At 41.6% G+C, this 19253-nt stretch overlaps 1 protein-coding gene across 1 annotated transcript in view; it reads right to left on the reverse strand.

Annotated features, from left to right (window-relative positions):
• The window catches only part of sorcs3a (sortilin related VPS10 domain containing receptor 3a), a 241215-nt gene that overhangs the window by 38604 nt on the left and 183358 nt on the right, over window positions 1-19253 (reverse strand). The window contains exons 11-18 of the mRNA XM_086297093.1: window positions 18360-18462; window positions 15111-15187; window positions 14471-14562; window positions 13149-13256; window positions 11454-11571; window positions 11227-11360; window positions 7350-7463; window positions 5704-5875 (exon numbers count right to left, since the gene is read on the reverse strand). Of these exons, the coding sequence (XP_086153219.1) occupies window positions 5704-5875; window positions 7350-7463; window positions 11227-11360; window positions 11454-11571; window positions 13149-13256; window positions 14471-14562; window positions 15111-15187; window positions 18360-18462 (918 nt within the window). The remainder of the gene's footprint in view (window positions 1-5703; window positions 5876-7349; window positions 7464-11226; window positions 11361-11453; window positions 11572-13148; window positions 13257-14470; window positions 14563-15110; window positions 15188-18359; window positions 18463-19253) is intronic.

Here is a 19253-nt window from a genome sequence, read left to right on the forward strand (position 1 = left end):
CTTTGCTGGATGAACGTTTCACAACTAATTAGATTAGCTGGCAACAGCTTAGTAACTAGACTGGGTATGAAGAGAACACATTAGACTGTTTCTCAGAAGCAAAGATGGAAGGAAGCAACAAACTGCATCTAAAAATGATGGAACAATTTCAGACCAGTGTTCCTTAGTATAAAACTATTTGGATATCTCATCGTTTTCAGAGAATCTCTGGAAATCTGTCTGTAAGGGACAAGGTTGAAAATCAATATTGGATGCCTGTGATCTTGATGCCCTCGGGGGGGGGGGGGGGGGGGGGGGGGGGGCACAGCGTGCCATGGAAATCACTGCATGGGCTCGGGAGCACTTCCACAAATCCTTTCCTGTGAACAAATTCACTGTGCCATCCACAAATGCAGGTTAAAGGTCCATCATGCAATGAAGAAGCCCTATGTGAACATGAGCCAGAAATACTGCCAACTCCTCTGGGCCAAAGCTCATTTAAAACGAACTGAGGAAAAGTGGAAAACTGCTCTGTGGTCAGACAAATTGAAATGTATGATTCCTTTTGGAAAACATGGAAGCCACAGGGTCCAGACTCGAGTAGAGAGGGGCCATCTGGCTTGCTATGAGTGGTAGTTCATAAGGCTGCATCTCTGATGGTATGAGTGCATCACTGCCTATGGAACGGACATCTTGCACATCTGGAAAGGTATCATCAATGCTAAAAGGTTTTAGAGCAACATGTGATCCTGTCTGTGAAACCTCTTTTTTGGGAAGTATTATACCTCATACTGCGTCTATTCCAGCAGCATGGCTTTGTAGCTGTGTAAGCATCTGGGTGCTGAACTGGCCAGCCTGCAGTCATTTCAGTTCAATTCAATTCAATTTTATTTATCCAGCGCCAAATCACAACAACAGTTGTCTCAAGGCGCTTTATATTGTAAGGTAGCCCCTACAATAACACATACAGAGAAGAACCCAACAATCATATGATCCCCTATGAGCAAGCACTTTGGCGACAGTGGGAAGGAAAAACTCCCTTTTAACTGGAAGAAACCTGCAGCAGAACCAGGCTCAGGGAGGGGCGGGGCCATCTGCTGTGACCGTTTGGGGTGAGAGAAGGAAGACAGGATAAAGACATGCTGTGGAGTCCAGACCCCTAACCAGCTGAAAACATCTGGAGCACCATGAAACCAAAAGCAGCAGCTGGAATCATCGGACTAAAAAAAGTGCTGAGTTTTTGAAGGTTTGAGTGAAGGTATGTAGACTGTTGTTTGTGATTGTGTGGGTGAAGGCCCATAAATGTCCAGCCTTTTCAGAAGATGGTAATCAATGAGATCGCTGCAGATAGAAATTGTTTATTTTCGAACAACACAGTGGACAAAAAATTAGACATAGCTTCCACGTCTGACAAGGGAAGCCAATTCAATACAACCTTAAACCTGCATTCTTCCTAATGGCCAACAGAGGGAGACTTCCCTGGTTGCAAGAAGACTGTCACTTGTTCTAGTCCTCACTGAATGCAACATAATGATTATCTGCAATGATCCTAATTAGAGTCAAACAGGAGGATGAAATAGTGTATCCTTTAGGGCAGTCCTAGTTTGTGGGTTTAAAGTATTTCCGTGGGGATTTTTAATAAATAACTGACTAATAATTAATTAATTAAATATATTTTTTAGATCAGGCTGACCTGAAATGTGTCAAAAAGTAAAAATAGCTCTTAAGTGGCCTGTTTAATGTTAATCTTCATATCCCAGTTAAAATGAGCTTTGTACCTGCTGCATTTAGCATGATGTTGCTGCTGCCAAGTGCAACTTGTGTCAAACTCCTGCAGTTCTCTAAGAATCGTCCTCCGTAATAATAATTAGAATGCACACAGTACCCACTTATCTCAAAGTCAGGACAATGTGAGCTTTTTTTTGTTTTTTAACAAATCTTAAACAATCCTTCATGAACAGTTTAAGGACAAAAAAATCACTCTGCTAACAGCTGACAACTCAACATAGTTACTGCGACGTGTAGACGGCTGCCTAAACAATGCAAAATCAGAAGCGATGCGGCTCTGATCATCCACCCAAACATGTTGATTATTTAGTTCTTTCTAACCGTCTTTTTAAATATGGATATGAGCCACAGGGTCTTCTCCCATTTAAAATTGTATGCCATTTGCTCTTCCCAAGAAATACAGCCATCGCAAGCTTCATGAATATAAATTAAACTTTGAATTCATCTTGAGAATTTTCTCAAATAGGGCTGATGCCACAAGGATTCTTTACCCCCGCGCTTCTCTTCTTCTCTTTTATCGCATCGTTCTGCCACCCACGTCCCTTCCTGTCCCCCTCCTCTTTCCATCACAGAAATCCACTCTTTATGAAAGAAAACAGGCGTCCATTCCTCAACTTATCACGCAGTAATATGACAACTGGGGCCGGACCCCGGGGGACGCGCACTTACCTTGAGCTGTTCCCGCTGTGGCAGGAAAACACTCCAGTTGCTAACGCCGTAAAGCCTGCAGTTATTATCCACAGACCATATACTGCCTGAGACACATGTGAGGCAGTTTCCTCGTGACCAGCCAGTGTGGCAGACCTGGCTCTGAACACAACAGCTCTCGCTCACTAACAGGGTCTCCGGTGAGGTCCTTTGTGTCTGCCTCTGACTCAGAAGTCTTACGCTGCGCGGGAGGTTTGGAGGGATTTGACTCTATTAAACCTCAGAGTGTTTAGAATTCAGTTACATTCCTAGAAAGTACTTCAGGATTTGTGCTTCGGGTTTCAGGGAAGCACGATAGTAAGTGAACAAACCCGCCTACAGTGCAGCTGGTCCTACTGCTTGCTAGGAAGTAATAAAAACACCAGTTTACTTTATGTGTCCTGACATCATAAAATATTATTTGGACACGAGTTTTAAATAGCAACACAAGAAATCACTGATGCATCCAGCTGTTCAGCACAACCATTCAACATAGTTTAGTTCACCAGTGGACGAGGAACTGTGTCGTCAGTGCGATTATGATGCTGGGTTTCCCAAGTCACATGTACCAAATGATCCCACAATATGGAATTCCATATGATTCACAATTCACCGGGTGTCTAGTGCCACTATTTGTAAATCCAGGCATTGTAAGCACATTTAGGCTAAAAAGAAAACTGACATTGTTGTGTTGTATACCAGCGGCCCCCAACCCCCGGGCCACGGACTGGTTATCGTTAACTCTGTTTCCCCCGGGTCTTTTCTCGTGTTGTAGTCGTGTCTTATCTTGAAAGAAATGTTTGCGCGTTACCATAGCGACCAGAGAGCATTAAGGAGCAGAGAGGAGGATGTTACTCTCAGTGTTGTTGGTGCATTTCAGGAGGACGCTCCTAATAAAGTTACACAGTGAATTTGCATTTATTATTATTGTTACGGCCCTGGCAGGGCCTCCTCCTGAAGGTGCCTGTGTGGGCGTGTCCCACTCCTCTTCTGCTGGAGGTGCCGCCTTTCCCTTTTACACAGCTGACTCACATCAGTAATTAAAAGTATTTAAGCCCAGGGAAAGGTGAGCTCTGGGCCAGAGTGTCATTAGTGTGGTTACAGCTAGTTAGCTGAGTGTTTGCAGCTAGTGAGCTGCACTCTTTTTGACTTTGTACTTATTGACTAACGCTTGAGTTTTGTTTGTTTCTTTAAACGGTGATAGCGGCTTGTCTGTCTCCTTTAGTTAGTATTAATAAAAACTCTGTAGTTTAACCCTTTTGCCTCCTTGACTCCTTTTTCTGACCTGGACACTTTTTGTTACTTCCCCCGCACCGCCTGGACCCCTCAGGGGAACGTAACAATTATATTTACAGAATACCACAGTTTTTGTCTCGGTCGTTTCATTTTATTTTGTTGTATTTATCCGCGACACCTTAAAGGCCGGTCCATGAAAATATTGTCAGACATTAAACCGGTCCGTGGTGCAAAAAAGGTCGGGGGCCGCTGGTCTACACCACTGCAGCTGAAGTTAAAAGCACAACTGAAGGCTCAGTGTGTGAGTTTAAGAGTGTTAGCATTGTCACCAAGTCATATGATAAAGTTACTCTATAAAAATACACAGTCATGGTTGAAGTATACCCAATAATTCCACATTTAGTAGCAATAACTTGAAATAATCTTTATTCTACTCCTTTGTGCAGTAAATTCTGAACACTTTAAAACATTACTTCAGTTCATTGAGATTTGCAGGCACTCATTTATGTGCAGCTCTCTTAAGGTCCTGCCACAGCAGATTGCCTCCCATTTAACTTGTGAATACTGCATAGTTCATGGGCTCAACTCAGTGACTGAAAGGTACCCGGGTCCTGTGGTTACAAAACAAGCCCAAATCACCCGCCCGCCATGGCTGCAATCACAGTTAGTATGAGGTGCTTGTGCTGATATGCTGTGTTTGTCATGGCCAAACACGTTAGCTGCCATGTTCTCTTTAGAGAAGAAGCTTTCTCAACCCTTCCAAACAAGCCACACTCACTCAGTATTCTTCTAATTGCACTTTCTTAAACTTCAACATTTAATATAATCGAGTCTTTTGAATTTCTCTGATTATAATACAATATGACCTTGGGGTGAATTCTCAGAGACCTTCGTTCCAGGAAAGATTGTGGCGTTGTCTAAGTGCAGGGAGTGTACTTAGTTTTTCACACCATGTCAGTTAGAGTCCTCTAAATAATTCACCAAACTTTTTCATTACTGTATATATAATTTTGGAAATCAATGATTTAATTTAAAAAACAAACAAACAAGAAAAACAATGAATTTAAAATTTTATGTAAGTTGATATGTAGACAAATCGAGAGAGCAAATAATAGATGTGGTTCAAAACAAAAGAATCACTGTAGTATGAGAGTTGACCATTAATATGAACTGCAGTCGTATCTGGTTGAAATGCACTTTCTCGATACGGTTAACGTAGCAGCTCTGTGACGAAGTGCGCCATGTTGTGAAGCGACTTGCTGCTTGATGCAATTTGATGAAAAACAAATGTGTTCAATATACAACATTATGAAACTTTGAATTTACAGTTTCAATAAAAAAACTTTGATTTGCATCCCTCCCTGCAGCACTGCTGCAGCTCACTTCCTGTTTAAACATATCTGGTTGTTTCTGGATAATAATTCTGCATTGTTTTGTATTTTTTAGCATTTTTGTGGTGAGCAAGTAGCAACACTGTCAGCACAGCGTTGCTTTTTAAATCTTTACCGGAGCTCTCTCTAAAGGTCTTCCTTTACTGACCTTTATTGGATTCTTATGATAATCAGACTTTTTATTTCAATTTAGCATCGGTTTTTTCCAAGCAATCTTACACCACCCATTCACAGACAGAACTGCCAGTTAAAGTGGGTGTCATACAGGCAACCAAACTGAATACGATATCGAACTGTGCAATCAACATTCACTTCATAATAATGAGTTCAAACATATAGCGTGCATATTGCCTACCTAATTAAAGAAGAACAAGATAATTTATCTAAAGTTGTGAAGAAAGTGGAACATTTTATCCCTTATATGGTCCAAAGCACAGATACAAATTCATTATAACTGCAACTTCAAAAGATATTAAGTATCCAGAACAGTTCACATGAATGTGTTTTTCTGCCCCCTGGTGGCCAGAATTCTGTTATTGCAGCTTTAAGCAAAAACTGAGGTAAATAAATTAGCGTTGAAGTTGACAGGTCTGTAGCTAAATGTAGATGTATTTGTTCTCACCTCATCCAAATGCACCATGAAGGTGACATTGCTGCCCAGGCTGGCAGTGAGTTTGCCATCTTTGGTGGTCAGCAAGAGTCCTTTCGGGGGTCTGTTGGGACACTGCTGCTTTCTGGGTGTGTACAATTCCTTCACTCCTTTCGTGCAGTTGTTCAGCACCACTTTGCGGTACCTTGGGAAAGAAAAGTATTTTATCCCTCTATGCTGCACGAGCTTTACAGAGAATTTTGTTGAACTAAACAGAGCACAGCTGTTGTGTCTGAACAGGCTCCCAGACAGGATGACAACTGACAACACAAGCTGTGTCAAAGGCTGAGACACCATGGAAGCTTAATCATAGTGGCAGTGAATAAAACACTCCCACTGTGATTAAGCTTTGCAAGGTGTCGGTCCCCGGGGCGCCTCCAAACTAACAAAAAGGTCACATCTCTGTGACATAACAAAGAAAAATGGATTGTAATGGAAAATGTAAGATCACGTCAAAAATGCAAATATACGACTTTTCCCAATTGAAGTATTTGAACATGAACAGGATATATTGCAGTGGTTTTCCATTTAAGGATCTGCCAAATTACTACCCTGGTCTCAATCATCAATTGACCAGATATGGTCAGTATTCACTGATTGATTGGTGGCGTTTAGTAACCTCACACAATAACTGTGAAACATCCTTCTTCTTTCAGTGCAGTGGATTATCCGCCTTGATCTCACCCTGTCTCTTGCATCCTCTTTTGTCGATCCAACTCTCTCCATATTCTCCTTCAATACATCAATGTCTCTTCTCTGAGGCCTTCCTCTTTTCATTCTGCCTCGCAGCTTCAATTTCAAAATCCTTTGTCCAGTATATCCACTAGTCGTCCTCTGCATGTCCAGAGGATGTTTACGGTCAGTGGTTTTTTTGAATTAAAGAATAAAACAATCTTCTTCTGGGAGAGAAAGTGTACGAGCAGTAAAACCGACCCGTGCTTCACTGACCTCAAAGGTTTTGCTGCTATAACCTAAATTATCGTGTTCTAGCTGCAGATCTGATAGTGCCTTTCTTTGTCTCTCTTTATAGTTTTAATAAAATCACCTTTTGGAAAATGAGGAGAAATTCCCTTTGCAGTTATCCTCTAAAATGACAGAGAGTGGACCCCAAACTCACCAACAGTTTATGACCTGTGACAAACATGACCCCAATAAACAGCTTCATCTATTAAAGCTGCATAGTCCCAAATTAAAACAGCAACAGAAAACAGAGACAAGAAGTCATTAGAAACCAACTGACTGACATGTAACAAGACATAAAACATTTCGAATAAAGCACCTGTGAAATATAATGAATGGTTTGCCTCTGGGTCCTGTGAGCACCAGAGTTGGTAGGATTAAGGTTAATGTTACTGATTTCAAAGCTCTTTCCTGGACATGTTTATGAGGATAAGCCGAAGCTTAAATCCCCACATTGGGACCAGATTGTGAACATCGGCTTTCTGCTCCACTGATCATATTAAATCTATGATCCCTATCTGATATGAAAACACATCCCACTGTGGAAAAGTCCTCTGCAAAGACCTGTTTGTTCACAAAAACATTTTACATAAATGTGCGCAGCATACTGTACTATATTCTTTTAAATGTGAATTAGTACTAAATCCCACAGTGCTTACCCCGTGCTGTTGAAATAGTTCTGGCCTTGGCTGCAGCTCCTGGACACGGTGGAAGGATTGAACCAGAAGGCTGGCTTGCAGTTCCCGTCGCTGCCGCGCTCGTATCCATAATCACTGTTACACAACAAAGAACATCCACACGGTACCTGATCAATATCAGCATGTGAAAAGGGACTTATTGTCCTGCAGTGTGTTCCCCATTTACATCTTATCTCTGTTCATAGCTGGTGACCAGGGGCCTGTCTGACACAGAGACGCATCATTATTAAGTATTGATTAAAGCTGCTGCTGCTCACGAATGTACCACAGCAGTGTGAATCTGTGGGTGTGGAAACACAATGTGCAGGCAAAGGTTTGCCACCGTCTTTAAGGATGACTGACTCTCAAGTTGCCTGTCAATGTTCCCAGTCAGGACATGATTTACATGTAACAAAGCAAAGTAAGCAAGTGTCCACTCTAATAATGCTCACGACATTGATTTATTAATTAGTTAGCAATGCAGAACAAATAAACAAAACTAACAAGCCTGTCGCTGACTAGTCCAGTATGAATGTGTGATTACAACAGTGTGAACTTCTCATTAGCGAGCTGCCAAGATTGATTGGATACACAGGCGCATGTTGGCAAACAGGTAAAAGGTCGGCACAGAGTACAGCCTAGGACAAAGGATGTGCTTTATGTTCAGAATAACACTTTTGCAGTCAACAAAATAACCATGTAATGCATCTTAATACATGTGTAATAATGAGAAGGTCAAAGCCACTTTCATAGTGTCGCATGGAGCCAGGGGCCGATTAGCTTAATTTAACTGGAGCGGAGGAGGCCGAGGTAGGGGAAATTACATTGGCTCTGCCTAATGTTTTAAAACAGCATAATCCTGTTAAGCCTAAATAACTCCCAGTATTACCATTTACATGTTCAAGATCCACCATAGCTAGGCGCTGGGGGACAGAAGTCGGGTCATCTTTCTATAGCCACCAGTGGGCAAGACTTGGACTTAAGTAAGACCAGATGTCCACTGTGCAAGTTTTAGTATATATATAAGGCTACGTTCACACTGCAGGTCTTAATGCTCAACTCCGATTTTTTGATCAAATCCGATTTTTTTGTCTGCTCGTTCACACTACAAATAAAATGCGACAGCAAACGCGCTCTAGTGTGAACCAAAGCAGCCGCATGCACAAAAGAAGACGTCACACACAACGCGCTCTGTTTAGACCCAGAGCAACAGTATCGTTTGACTGATGGCCCTTAACTCATTCACTGCCATTGACGGCTATAGACGTCAATGGCAGTGAATGAGTCAATGGATTTAACTCATTCACTGCCAATGGCTGGCAGTGAATGAGTTAATATAAAGACTTCGGATTTTACGTTTCCCAATTTTTGCTTTAAGTTATTTTGTTATTTACATAATAATGTAAATAACCTAATAATGATCCTTACTGCTGTTTTAGAGAGAAGCGGTGCTTCAAAGGATAGCTGCAGATTTCTGTCAGAATCTGCAGATTATGCAGTACAAAGAAAATGTTCACGTTGTCTTCCCAACAGTTTCACTGACATCTACACTGGATGGCCAGGAGGCGTTCGCGATGTCTTCTCTGGCGCTGATAATCGACGTCTGTCTTTTGTCGGTGACGTAAAAGACGGATTTAATGCGACATAACCATCAAACAGCAGTCGCTTTCTGAAACATCGGATATGTATCGGATTCAGCACCACATACGAAAGTGACCCAGATCGGATTAGAAAATATCGGATTTGTGCCGTTCACACTGTCACACCATGATCGGATAGATGGGTCGCACAGGGTCAAAAACATCGGATTTGATGCGCTTTCGCCTGCAGTGTGAACGCAGCCTTAGTCTATCCTGACCTTGGTAAACACTTTCCCAATGAGTTCATGAGCTCAGTCATTTCAGGGTTTGGGGACACGAAGAGTTCCAGTTAAAGGTTTTAGCGTAAGTGTGACTTTAATCAGCATTTTGTTGATTTTCATCAGGGATTATACTCGACCATTGTCCTTTATGAATCTTGAATGCTGACTATGTTTCACAGTTTAAACACACACACACACACACACACACACACACACACACACACACACACACACACACACACACACACACACACACACACACACACACACACACACACTGCTTGTATGAGTCATGAGCTTTCTTTTTCAAAGCATGATCAGAAGATGGATTTAGTCATCCTAAAATCTCATGTGTACCATCAGCCCGTGGTTGGTCTGCTCTGCTTTTTATGACACAAATGGACAGTCTCGGTCGTTGTGTCCTTGGGCAAGACACTTCACCCGTTGCCTACTGGTGGTGGTCAGAGGGCCCGGTGGCGCCAGTGTCCGGCAGCCTCGCCTCTGTCAGTGCGCCCCAGGGTGGCTGTGGCTACAATGTAGCTGCCATCACCAGTGTGTGAATGTGTGTGTGAATGGGTGGATGACTGGATATGTAAAGCGCTTTGGGGTCCTTAGGGACTAGAAAAGCGCTATATAAATACAGGCCATTTACCATTTACAAATGAATCATAACAGAGTCAGCTTGGAACAAACCGAATGAAACAAATGAAACAAAATGAGCAACTGCTACAAGATTCCAGATTTCCAAATTTAGTTCAGGAAACTTGTCATCAGGCAGTAAAGGAAACTTGGGATTTGACTCAGTGTTCGGTGCCAGCTGGTCAGTATGCAGAACACTACGTGCACAATAGTTTGCAGGCATTTTCAACTGATTAATATAACGTTAATAAGTACGCACTTAGCTGATCATTGTGCCAGGCAGACTCTTCACACCTTGAATTAAGTTAAAGGATTTGGACTTCAATTCTGCACTGATGGGTTTTTAAAACTCCTCGTTTCTGAATTTTAAGTATTCATCAAATAATTCCCCGCAGAGAGAAAAACAGCAAGACAGAAATTAGACTAAACAAACAAACAAACAAACAAATGAAAAAAACACTAAAAACTTTCGACTAGTTCAATAGGAACCAATTAGCACTCACTCTCTGCACATCTACAAACGCTATTTACATAACTGCTGTATGTTGAAATGGTTTTTTTTCCATTCTCTGTCATTACAAGATAAAAAACACAACCGCTTAGGATTTGCATACAAATTGAAACTATTTACACGCCCACATGGTCTGAACAGAATTACGAGCACGGTGAGCTCAGACATACGGAGACAGACATTATGAGCAAATTGTGTAAAACCATCCCAAACTCATCAGATTATTGGAAAACACACGGAAAAAGTTACTGAAACACATGGATAGGATATGATTCCACTTAAATAAAAAATCTTCTTCCACAGTTGTTTTTCAGTCAATAAGAAGATGGACCCTATTTATTGCTCTTTTGCGTAGGATGAGTGTGAAAATCTGGATTGTAACTTTGTCACATCAGCTTTTATTGTATATTTTACACGAGCACACATATCATCAAGATCATTTTCTTCTACTCAGAACAAAAAATGTGATTAGGACAAAGTGAACCCAAGTGTGGCTGAAAACAGCCTTCTTTTCTAATCCGTTTCCCTCTTTTTTCCTTCATCTGCAGCTTTGTAAGTTACAGGACTCACGTTGTTTGTGGCTACAGCAGGGATGCAGAAACAGCCCTAAATAGCACATGTGAATGGTGTGAAGAGTGTATTTGATGGTAGCTGGATGGATGCACTTCAAAATAAATTGCTACTGAAGAGAAGCTGGTTTTTCAAAGAGAAATGTGTGCTTCTACATGTGCGGCAGAACAAAAGCTGCAATTAATGAAGTTCTCCTTCAGCAACAATAGAAAGAAACATAATCCCCCTCGACGATTATGAAGAAAGGGGCTACTGAACAAAGGCCCACATCATCTTACCATTCAAAATCATGAGCCCTGCAAATACAGGACTCGGCAGACAGGATTCTCGAGTAGTCCTTTCCCAGCATGCAGTAGTTTCCGGGCCTGCGCTTCATGTAAATCTGCTTTTGTCCCATTACGCACGGCTCGCCCTGTATGCAAGAGAAATGGTTGAAAAGCATTTTCAAAGCACAAACACTAACACGGGCAGCACCTTCATGCATGGCATGGATTTAGATTTTTACCTGGTTGTGCAGGTGCCAGGTTTGATAGTCTTCCTCTGTGCATTTCCTGCTGAAGATGGACTTGTAGTCTATCTTGATGAGCTGCCATTCGGAACGGTGGCTAAAGTGTCCAAAAAAGCTGCAAGAGGCAAACGATCTGAATGACTTAAACTCTGCTTTTTATTTATAAAGTGCCATTTTCCAGTAAAAATGCACATAGTGACACTCGAGCGTATCACTTCTACTCTTAATGACACTGTGCTCCCCAAGAGGTTTGCTTCGATCTGGCAACAGGGTAAAATTGCTAATATGAAGTCAAAGCGGGCAAGGAATTAACAGCAAGATGATCTTAATAAAATTAGTTTTGATCAGCAATGGTGAGGCGGGAAAGGACTGCTAGATTTCCACTCCACAGTACTTCAAAGGAAAAAACTGTACTGCATCTCTAGTTTTTGATAAATATGTTTACACGTTCCTTTTAAAAATCAAGACTTTTCACAAAAAACCTGTAATAATCTCATAAGATACAACCCCAAATCAACTCCAGTTCCTCTCTAAATGTCTGACTTGGTTTATATAATTCATTTTTTTATTCACAAAGAAAAGCAGGGATTTGATAAAAATCTGAAAGCTTTTACTCTCCCGTTGTCACGCTGTGTCACCTCAGACAGGTCTGTGACCCTTTGGAGATTCTCTTTAGAAAGACCCTCTGTATTGAACTAATGCAGTGCAATGCATTTAAACTAGCAAACTGCTGCTTACAAACAGCTGCATCAGTGCATTAATAAGATGAGAAGTTTTCTGCACCAAACACCAACCTTAAAGTCTAAGTAGTTACAAAATGATTAAACAGAAAAAAATGATTTTTGACTTTTTGACACATCTTTAAAATGATGATTCTAAAGTGACTCTGATTCCAACAAACTGAGAAACAATTACTGTACCACACTGTTAACAGGTCAGAGGGTCCAAATCTGTATGGAGTAATAAGCCAAAGAGTTTTTCAAAGTACTGTAATCTAAACTGCTTTACAGTGTCTAAAGGTGCAAATGAAAGTGATACAAGCACAGCCTGTATAACAGTAGTTGAAAAAGACACTATTGTGTGACCTGTCATCTCTATCCGGTCTTTAAGTGATGAAGTATGAACCCTGCTTCTGGGTCCAGCCGGGGTCTGTGGAGAAGCTGGGGTTGGTGGGGCGGGGTTAGCAGAGGCATTAGCTGCTGTAGATAAACAATAGCACAGCAGCTAGCTGTCATTTGGGCTAAATTAAACTGGACTTGATCTGTAATCTATGATGGATATTTTGTTCTGTGTTTGACATCTGTTTACATAAATCTGCCCCGTTCATTCTTTAATTCTTAGCTATAACTGTTGTTACTCATGTGCTCCTTACCTCAGTTTATCATCATAAAGAGCAAAAAGCTTCAAAAGGTGCTTTTTCATGGCCATTTTATTTTTACTCTACAAGATTTGATTCGATTCTAAAGGTGTAACAGCAAAAAGGCTGATTTAAAAGTTGTTCTTTGAACCCTTTAAACCCTTTAAACCACCTGACTCACAATCCTGCAGAGCTCTTGAGGACCTTTTTAGAGGTCCTCGATCCTTTGGGCCTCTCTGGAGGGCAAAAATAACCCCAAGGACCCCCCACTGCCACCTTTTACTCAAATCACATCAACACATTGTAACATGTCATTCAGCTCTTTGTGGACTTACGTCATGATTTGGTTTTCAGCCCCAGCCTCCACCAGCACTCCATCCACAAACAGGGGCACCGAGGAGAAGCTGTGCTGGGTCCACTGCCTGCCTTCGTCAAAGCTGACCCTGTGTATTGTACGTCAGAACACATTCTCATCACAAACCCGGCAACAGCGACGGCGCAGACACAGACGCTCTCTATTAGATCCTGGTCATAGGGGAGGATTTATGTAGGGATCAGAATGACCGGCTTGTCTCGACACAGGAGACTCCGAGTCTCTGTGCAATTAGCTATTGCAGCGTTTGGTAAATATTAAAGGCTGAGGCATTGAAAGGGAATTTAAGAGAGTCCGCCAACTTATTAAAACAAAGAAGCACAAAACTGCTTTTGCAAGACGTGAACAAAGGAAAGGTTTCGGTGTCAAAGGAAAAAAAGTAACATCATTGTTTCCTGGATAAAAAGTTGACACAGAGGCAAAAAAACACAAGACCAGAATAGAACTGTTTCATTTTTGACTAAAAAAGTGCAGAGGGAGAAGGAGACGGGAACACAAGATTGGACAGCTTTCATCATCGGGTCTTGGGCTACATTGATCCTGACAGTATATCAACACTGGTGCTGAAGTGAGAACAACTAGGAGTACCCGAGTGTGGCGTGGGTTGAAACAGCACTGAGGCCGGTGCTCAGAAGATTGTCCCATGTTGCCACTGCCTTCATTTGGCTAAAAGCACTAACAACAGAAAAAGCGTTGACATGCACCTGTTATGAGATTCAGTCAGGGGAACTGTTTAAGGTAAAGCTGCCTATGAACGCTGCGATGCAGTGACTGTGGAGATACTCATATCAATCTCTTTTTTTCTGCACTTCCTCTACCATCGCACTTAAATTGGTTGGGAGACAAAAAGGCTACACTTCACTGCTTCTAAAACTAATTTCAAAATTGTTGCAAAAGCGAGCACACAGATCTGGTCTCACTTGGATTAGCCTGCACGGAGGCAAAGCGAGGCACCCGATTTGGCAAGAGGAAGGCAACATGTTAATGAAAACAGTAAAAGGAGGTGCGGGGGTGGGTGGGGGGTTTGGCGTGCTGGCTGTTAATGATAAGTGGTCTAGGGAAGAAAAAAAACCCTCAAATTAGATTGGCTATGATTTTTTTTCTCTTTTTTTTAAGAGCCATAGTCAAAGTGCATCACTAAATGGATCAAGTGTCACATATAATATGCACATTCACTTTTTTTGGAACTGTAACTGTTGGATTAACCTTACAAGAGCCACAGGAAATTGGAAAAGCAATTTAAGACAGGAAACTTGTCCAAAAAAGTTCTCCAAATGGACATACCACAAATGTCTAGTTGGCACAGATGGCTGCTTCACAGCAACAAGAGCCCCTCCTTTGTCCAGAAACCAAATATTGTGCTCCTCTTCAAAAATCTGAACAGACATTCACAGACATTGGTATCAAAAACACAGTGACAAAGGTTACAAAATTATGTCCCATTTCCAAAAAAGTTGGGTGAAATTCAGATAAAATTAAAATGCAGTGGTTTGTAAACCATTTAAACCAGAAGCTCATTGTGAATTAGATACTAGGAGCACAAAAAAGTTAGAACAAGGGCCAAAACAGAATGTAAAAGGCGGGCAAGTCTCTCAGAGGTACATATGGGACGTTAAAGAGGTCATACTTCTGTTCATCAGGGCCAAAAACCCAGATTGAATGAGCCAAGCAGGGAAGCACAATACTATAATAATTCAACCGTTAATGATATCATTGTCTGCACTCTTGCTTTGGTGTGTAGCATGTCTAAACTGTCTTATAAAAAGTCTGTAACCTGCAGTCAGCTGGAGTGGAAACTAAAGGTGTTGCATAACAAGAAGCCAGAAAATACAATATTTGTGTTTAATTTTTTACATCATCCGTCAAAGTTCGAAACTGCTGCAGATCTGCTGGCTGTGGGTGTAAATGTAGGTGTGAGGCTCACCGGTCTCCAGGTATTGCCAGCATCAGATGATATGAACATGCCAACATTGTTGTAAGAGAGCTCTGCTCCGATATTTCCTGCAGTGGAAATTACACACACACACACACACCATGAAAAACACAGTGAGATCTCACAAAGATAACAGGCCATATGTGTTTTAAACACATGCTGTAAATCACACCATGTCTCTGATTAATTCATCATCTTGGCTTGATTCCTGTATTAGCTTGCTGACTTGCAAGTCATGTGAATACCAGAGAATATTTCATGTTAATTCCTGTGGATGCCTTCGTTACGAGGACAGCATAATGCGCGCGGTGTAGACGAGGGTGGGTGCCTCTCTCGCTCCGTCTTTCTGCGGTGTTGCAGCACAGCGCCTCCAAAGCCTTTTCCTGCGAGTGCGCAGCGAGTGAACTCGTTTCTTCTGTTGTTCTGCTCGACTATCTTGGCCGCGGCTCAGTAAATAGGCACGTGTTTGATCTGGATGGTGTTTTATCATGTTGGTGAGATGATCTCTGCACCAGCTGATGTCTTAAAAGGCGCAGCGGGCAAAGTGAATCACGGTGCCAAAGCAAAGTCCCGGCCAGAAATACACACAAGCGCACACGAGTACATACTGTGCAAACATCACGCTGGGAATGCATGTTTATTCAGCGTTTTCACATAACGAGGACAAAACAACATAAATGCACACGCTCAAAGCAAAACCACAGGTTTTTTTCCTCCATTGGCGCTAACACTTCTCTTTCTTCCTTAACACTTACAGGCACACACGACACATAAGTGTGGCCTTTCCCCACACAAGGCATCAAAACTAATGGACACGATCCACAACATGTCAGTCTATACGTGAAACGGAGCACCTGCTGTAGACTCTGCACAGTGAAGCTTAAAGAACTGCTGAGACAGAAGCTTAAGTGGGGGTCAGGTAGGGGTCACATCAGAGCTGCATTAGATAATCAGGCTGCTGACTGGGACGACTCTTGATCCTGTGAAATGTTAACTTTCATACTAAAATAGCAACATAAGGCAAAACTAAACCTGTGCGATGTTAATATACTAATACAAATATAAAATAACATTGTGGATTAGATGATGGATTATTATAATTAATATGACATTATTAAACACAATCAGCATTGTACAAATTTTATTTTTACTATGCACCACTTCAGAAAAACATTGATTACACTCTGATGAGACGGCCACAGGACTGTCCTGCACACACATGCAGAGGGACCAGGATAAATGCTGGGTAAAGGTCTCCTGTGTGACGTCGTGCACACGCTGCTCAAGGCTGGCTGGTGTCGGTTTTCTGGAGGCTGCGGCTCCTGCTTGGTAAAATCAGTTGCAAAGAATACCTCGTTGTCATTCCTTTGTTTGCTTACTGCATGGAAGAAACCCTCGGAAACAAACACTGTTTGCCTTCAAAGTAAAACTTACACCTTTAAAAACATGTTGGCTGGAGTTCTGGGGCACAGGCTTTACTTTAACGTGTTAGTGCTGCTTAGAGAGTCGTTACAAGTCACCGCCATGCAAACTACTGATGACCCAGAAGTACTGCTACTGAACACAGTAAGAGCATCACCCAGTTGGGGAATGTGTTTTTTTTTTGCCTAGCAACTGGTGGTTGCCGGGGAGTTGCTGCTAACTGATTAACCTCCCCATGCTGGTTATTAATGCATAAATCAAATGTTAGTTAAATCTTGCATTTAGGCAACTGTAAGATTTACAGAGGAATGAGATGAATGTATCGTGAGCAGTGTTGGTCAAGTTACTTGAAAAAGTAATCAGTAACTAATTACTGATTACTTCCCCCAAAAAGTAACCCTGTTACTTTACTGATTACTTATTTTCAAAAGTAATTAATTACATAGTTACTTAGTTACTTAGTTACACGATTTACAACCTGAAGAGGTGATAAAGCGATAGATCTTTCAGCCCAATTCTACTTTTTCTGCATAATCCATCATACAAAATGTAATCAAATGGAAAAGTCTCTTTTTAAAACTTGTTTTATTAGTTTTAATCTTTTAACTTTATGCATCAAACAAAAATTTTATTATATGCAACATTCTCTGACTGGAAGAAATTAGTTTAACATTTAAACCTATTTTCTGCACATTCCAGCACATAAAATAAAATATTTTGTGTGTTTACACTCAGTCTTTCAAATAGATGCAAGTAAAACACAGCAGAAAATAAATAAAGTCACAGACTCAGCGGTCCTGTTGCTCTATTTTCACCTGTAAAGCAGGAGTGGGGTAGGCGGAGGTTTACCCTGGTGCAGGTGTGCCGCGGTCAGTGGAAGAATCCGCGAGTTTCTCTGTGAGTTTCCCATTACGTCGTAGCTACTCGGTGCTTGCTCGGAAGTTTAGGGGTTTTTTCTCTGTAAAAAGAAGTTTTCTTCCCACGCACAGCGGACACTAATGTTTTTGTCACTTTTTATGGAATCAAACTCAAAGTAAGGTCAGTACTTCCACGCTTTAAACGCTGCACGCTCACACTCTCTCTGCACTCGATATATGATCCATTGTTGATCTGCACACAGCTGTTGTCACGAACGGCGCACTCGCTTACGTCACTGTCATGAGACATTCACAAAAACATCATGGTTTTAGTAACGCAGTAACGCAGCGTTCCTACGGGAACGTAACGGTAATCTAAAAACCTTTTTGCAATAGTAATCCCTTACTTTACTCGTTACTTGAAAAAAGTAATCAGATTACTTGCAACGCGTTACTGCCCATCTCTGATCGCGAGTTACTTGGACGCTCACTAACAAGAGCAAGAAGAGAGACACTTCATGAGTCCATTTTACCCGGAAACATTTTTCTAATAGTAGCTGATGTTAGCCTGCCTGTTCATTTAGACAAAGAGCTTGCTTACTAACGCTATCACTAAAGAAATAGCACCTGAAGCCATATCAGTGTGCTTGTGTGGAGTTTGTGTTGGTGTCTAGGTTGTGTTGATGTTGAGATGGAGCAGAAAAGAGGCAGTGCCAGTGAGGGAAGCCACCTGTGAGCAAGCATAAGCATGCACATTCCAAAATTTAACCTGCAACCTCCTCATATGATCGAAATCAGTCTGTTAGAAGCAGCTGAAGCAGTCAGAGAAGATCCTGATTTTTAAGCTACCTAACATGTGCAGACATTGGTAAATGTAAAGTGTTCAGCGTATGAAAAAAAAAAGTCATCTTATGCATTTTTAATGTGCAGACTGTCTTTGGTGTTCAGTGTTTTTACTCACCTGTGGCAACTATCATTCCCGGTGCAGAATTCTTGGTGGAAATTGTTCCTGACAAGTAAGGATTCTCAGACATTTGGAGTTGTAGATGAAGAGAGCAGAAAGGCTGTAAAAGATTTAACAGAAATAAACTGAAGAGGATGTTGATTTTAGAGAAAAGAAGCACCGAAGTTTAGATGCAGTGCCCAGACAAGTTGAAAATAAGTGTGTATAACTGTGTATGCATACGTGCATCACTGTAAGTGGCAATAATACAAAGTATGATCTAACTCAGTCTTGCTATGCATCAGCTTATCTAATTAACTGCCAGGTAATAGGATGGGAAGCAGGGCTGATCTGTTATGTGAAAATGATAGGGTCAGAAAAATTAGAGAACAAACAACAAAAAAATCCCCAAAAGCTAAGCTAACGGTGCCTTCAGACGTTTTGCTAATTACATTTAATCTGTCATTAAAACAAAGAATGATGGAATTTGCATTAAAGTGTGAAGCTGAGCCTCCAGGGCATGCAAACAACAGAAGACAATTACATTTGTTCACGGAGCAGAAAAAAAACCTGTGTCTGCTTTCATCTTTGCAGCAGACAGCGTGTCACTGGTGTAAGGACACCGAGGGCAGTGGGACTGAACAGGGTAATCAAAAGGAATCTACAGCAGTAATTAAAATGTCACATGAATGCACAATCACAGGGAACCTGTAAGCCACACCGCATGGCCCTGAAATAACCTCTTAAACAGCATGAAGTCCTCCTAATGTCTCGACCATGATTCCTGCTAACGGTCTGCCTGTTAGTTTTAGATGCAGGGAAGCTATCTAATGAGACCTTTACCACGTACAGCTGATCTGGATCTGCCGCTCGAGTACTGCATCTTCCTCATGATTAAAACAGAGGTTGCAC

Source organism: Aulonocara sp. 'chitande type north' Nkhata Bay, linkage group LG6, assembly GCF_057382095.1.
Source record: "Aulonocara sp. 'chitande type north' Nkhata Bay isolate Kocher_YH1m ecotype deep benthic linkage group LG6, A_spYH_male_GT1.1, whole genome shotgun sequence".
Taxonomy (NCBI): domain Eukaryota; kingdom Metazoa; phylum Chordata; class Actinopteri; order Cichliformes; family Cichlidae; genus Aulonocara; species Aulonocara sp. 'chitande type north' Nkhata Bay.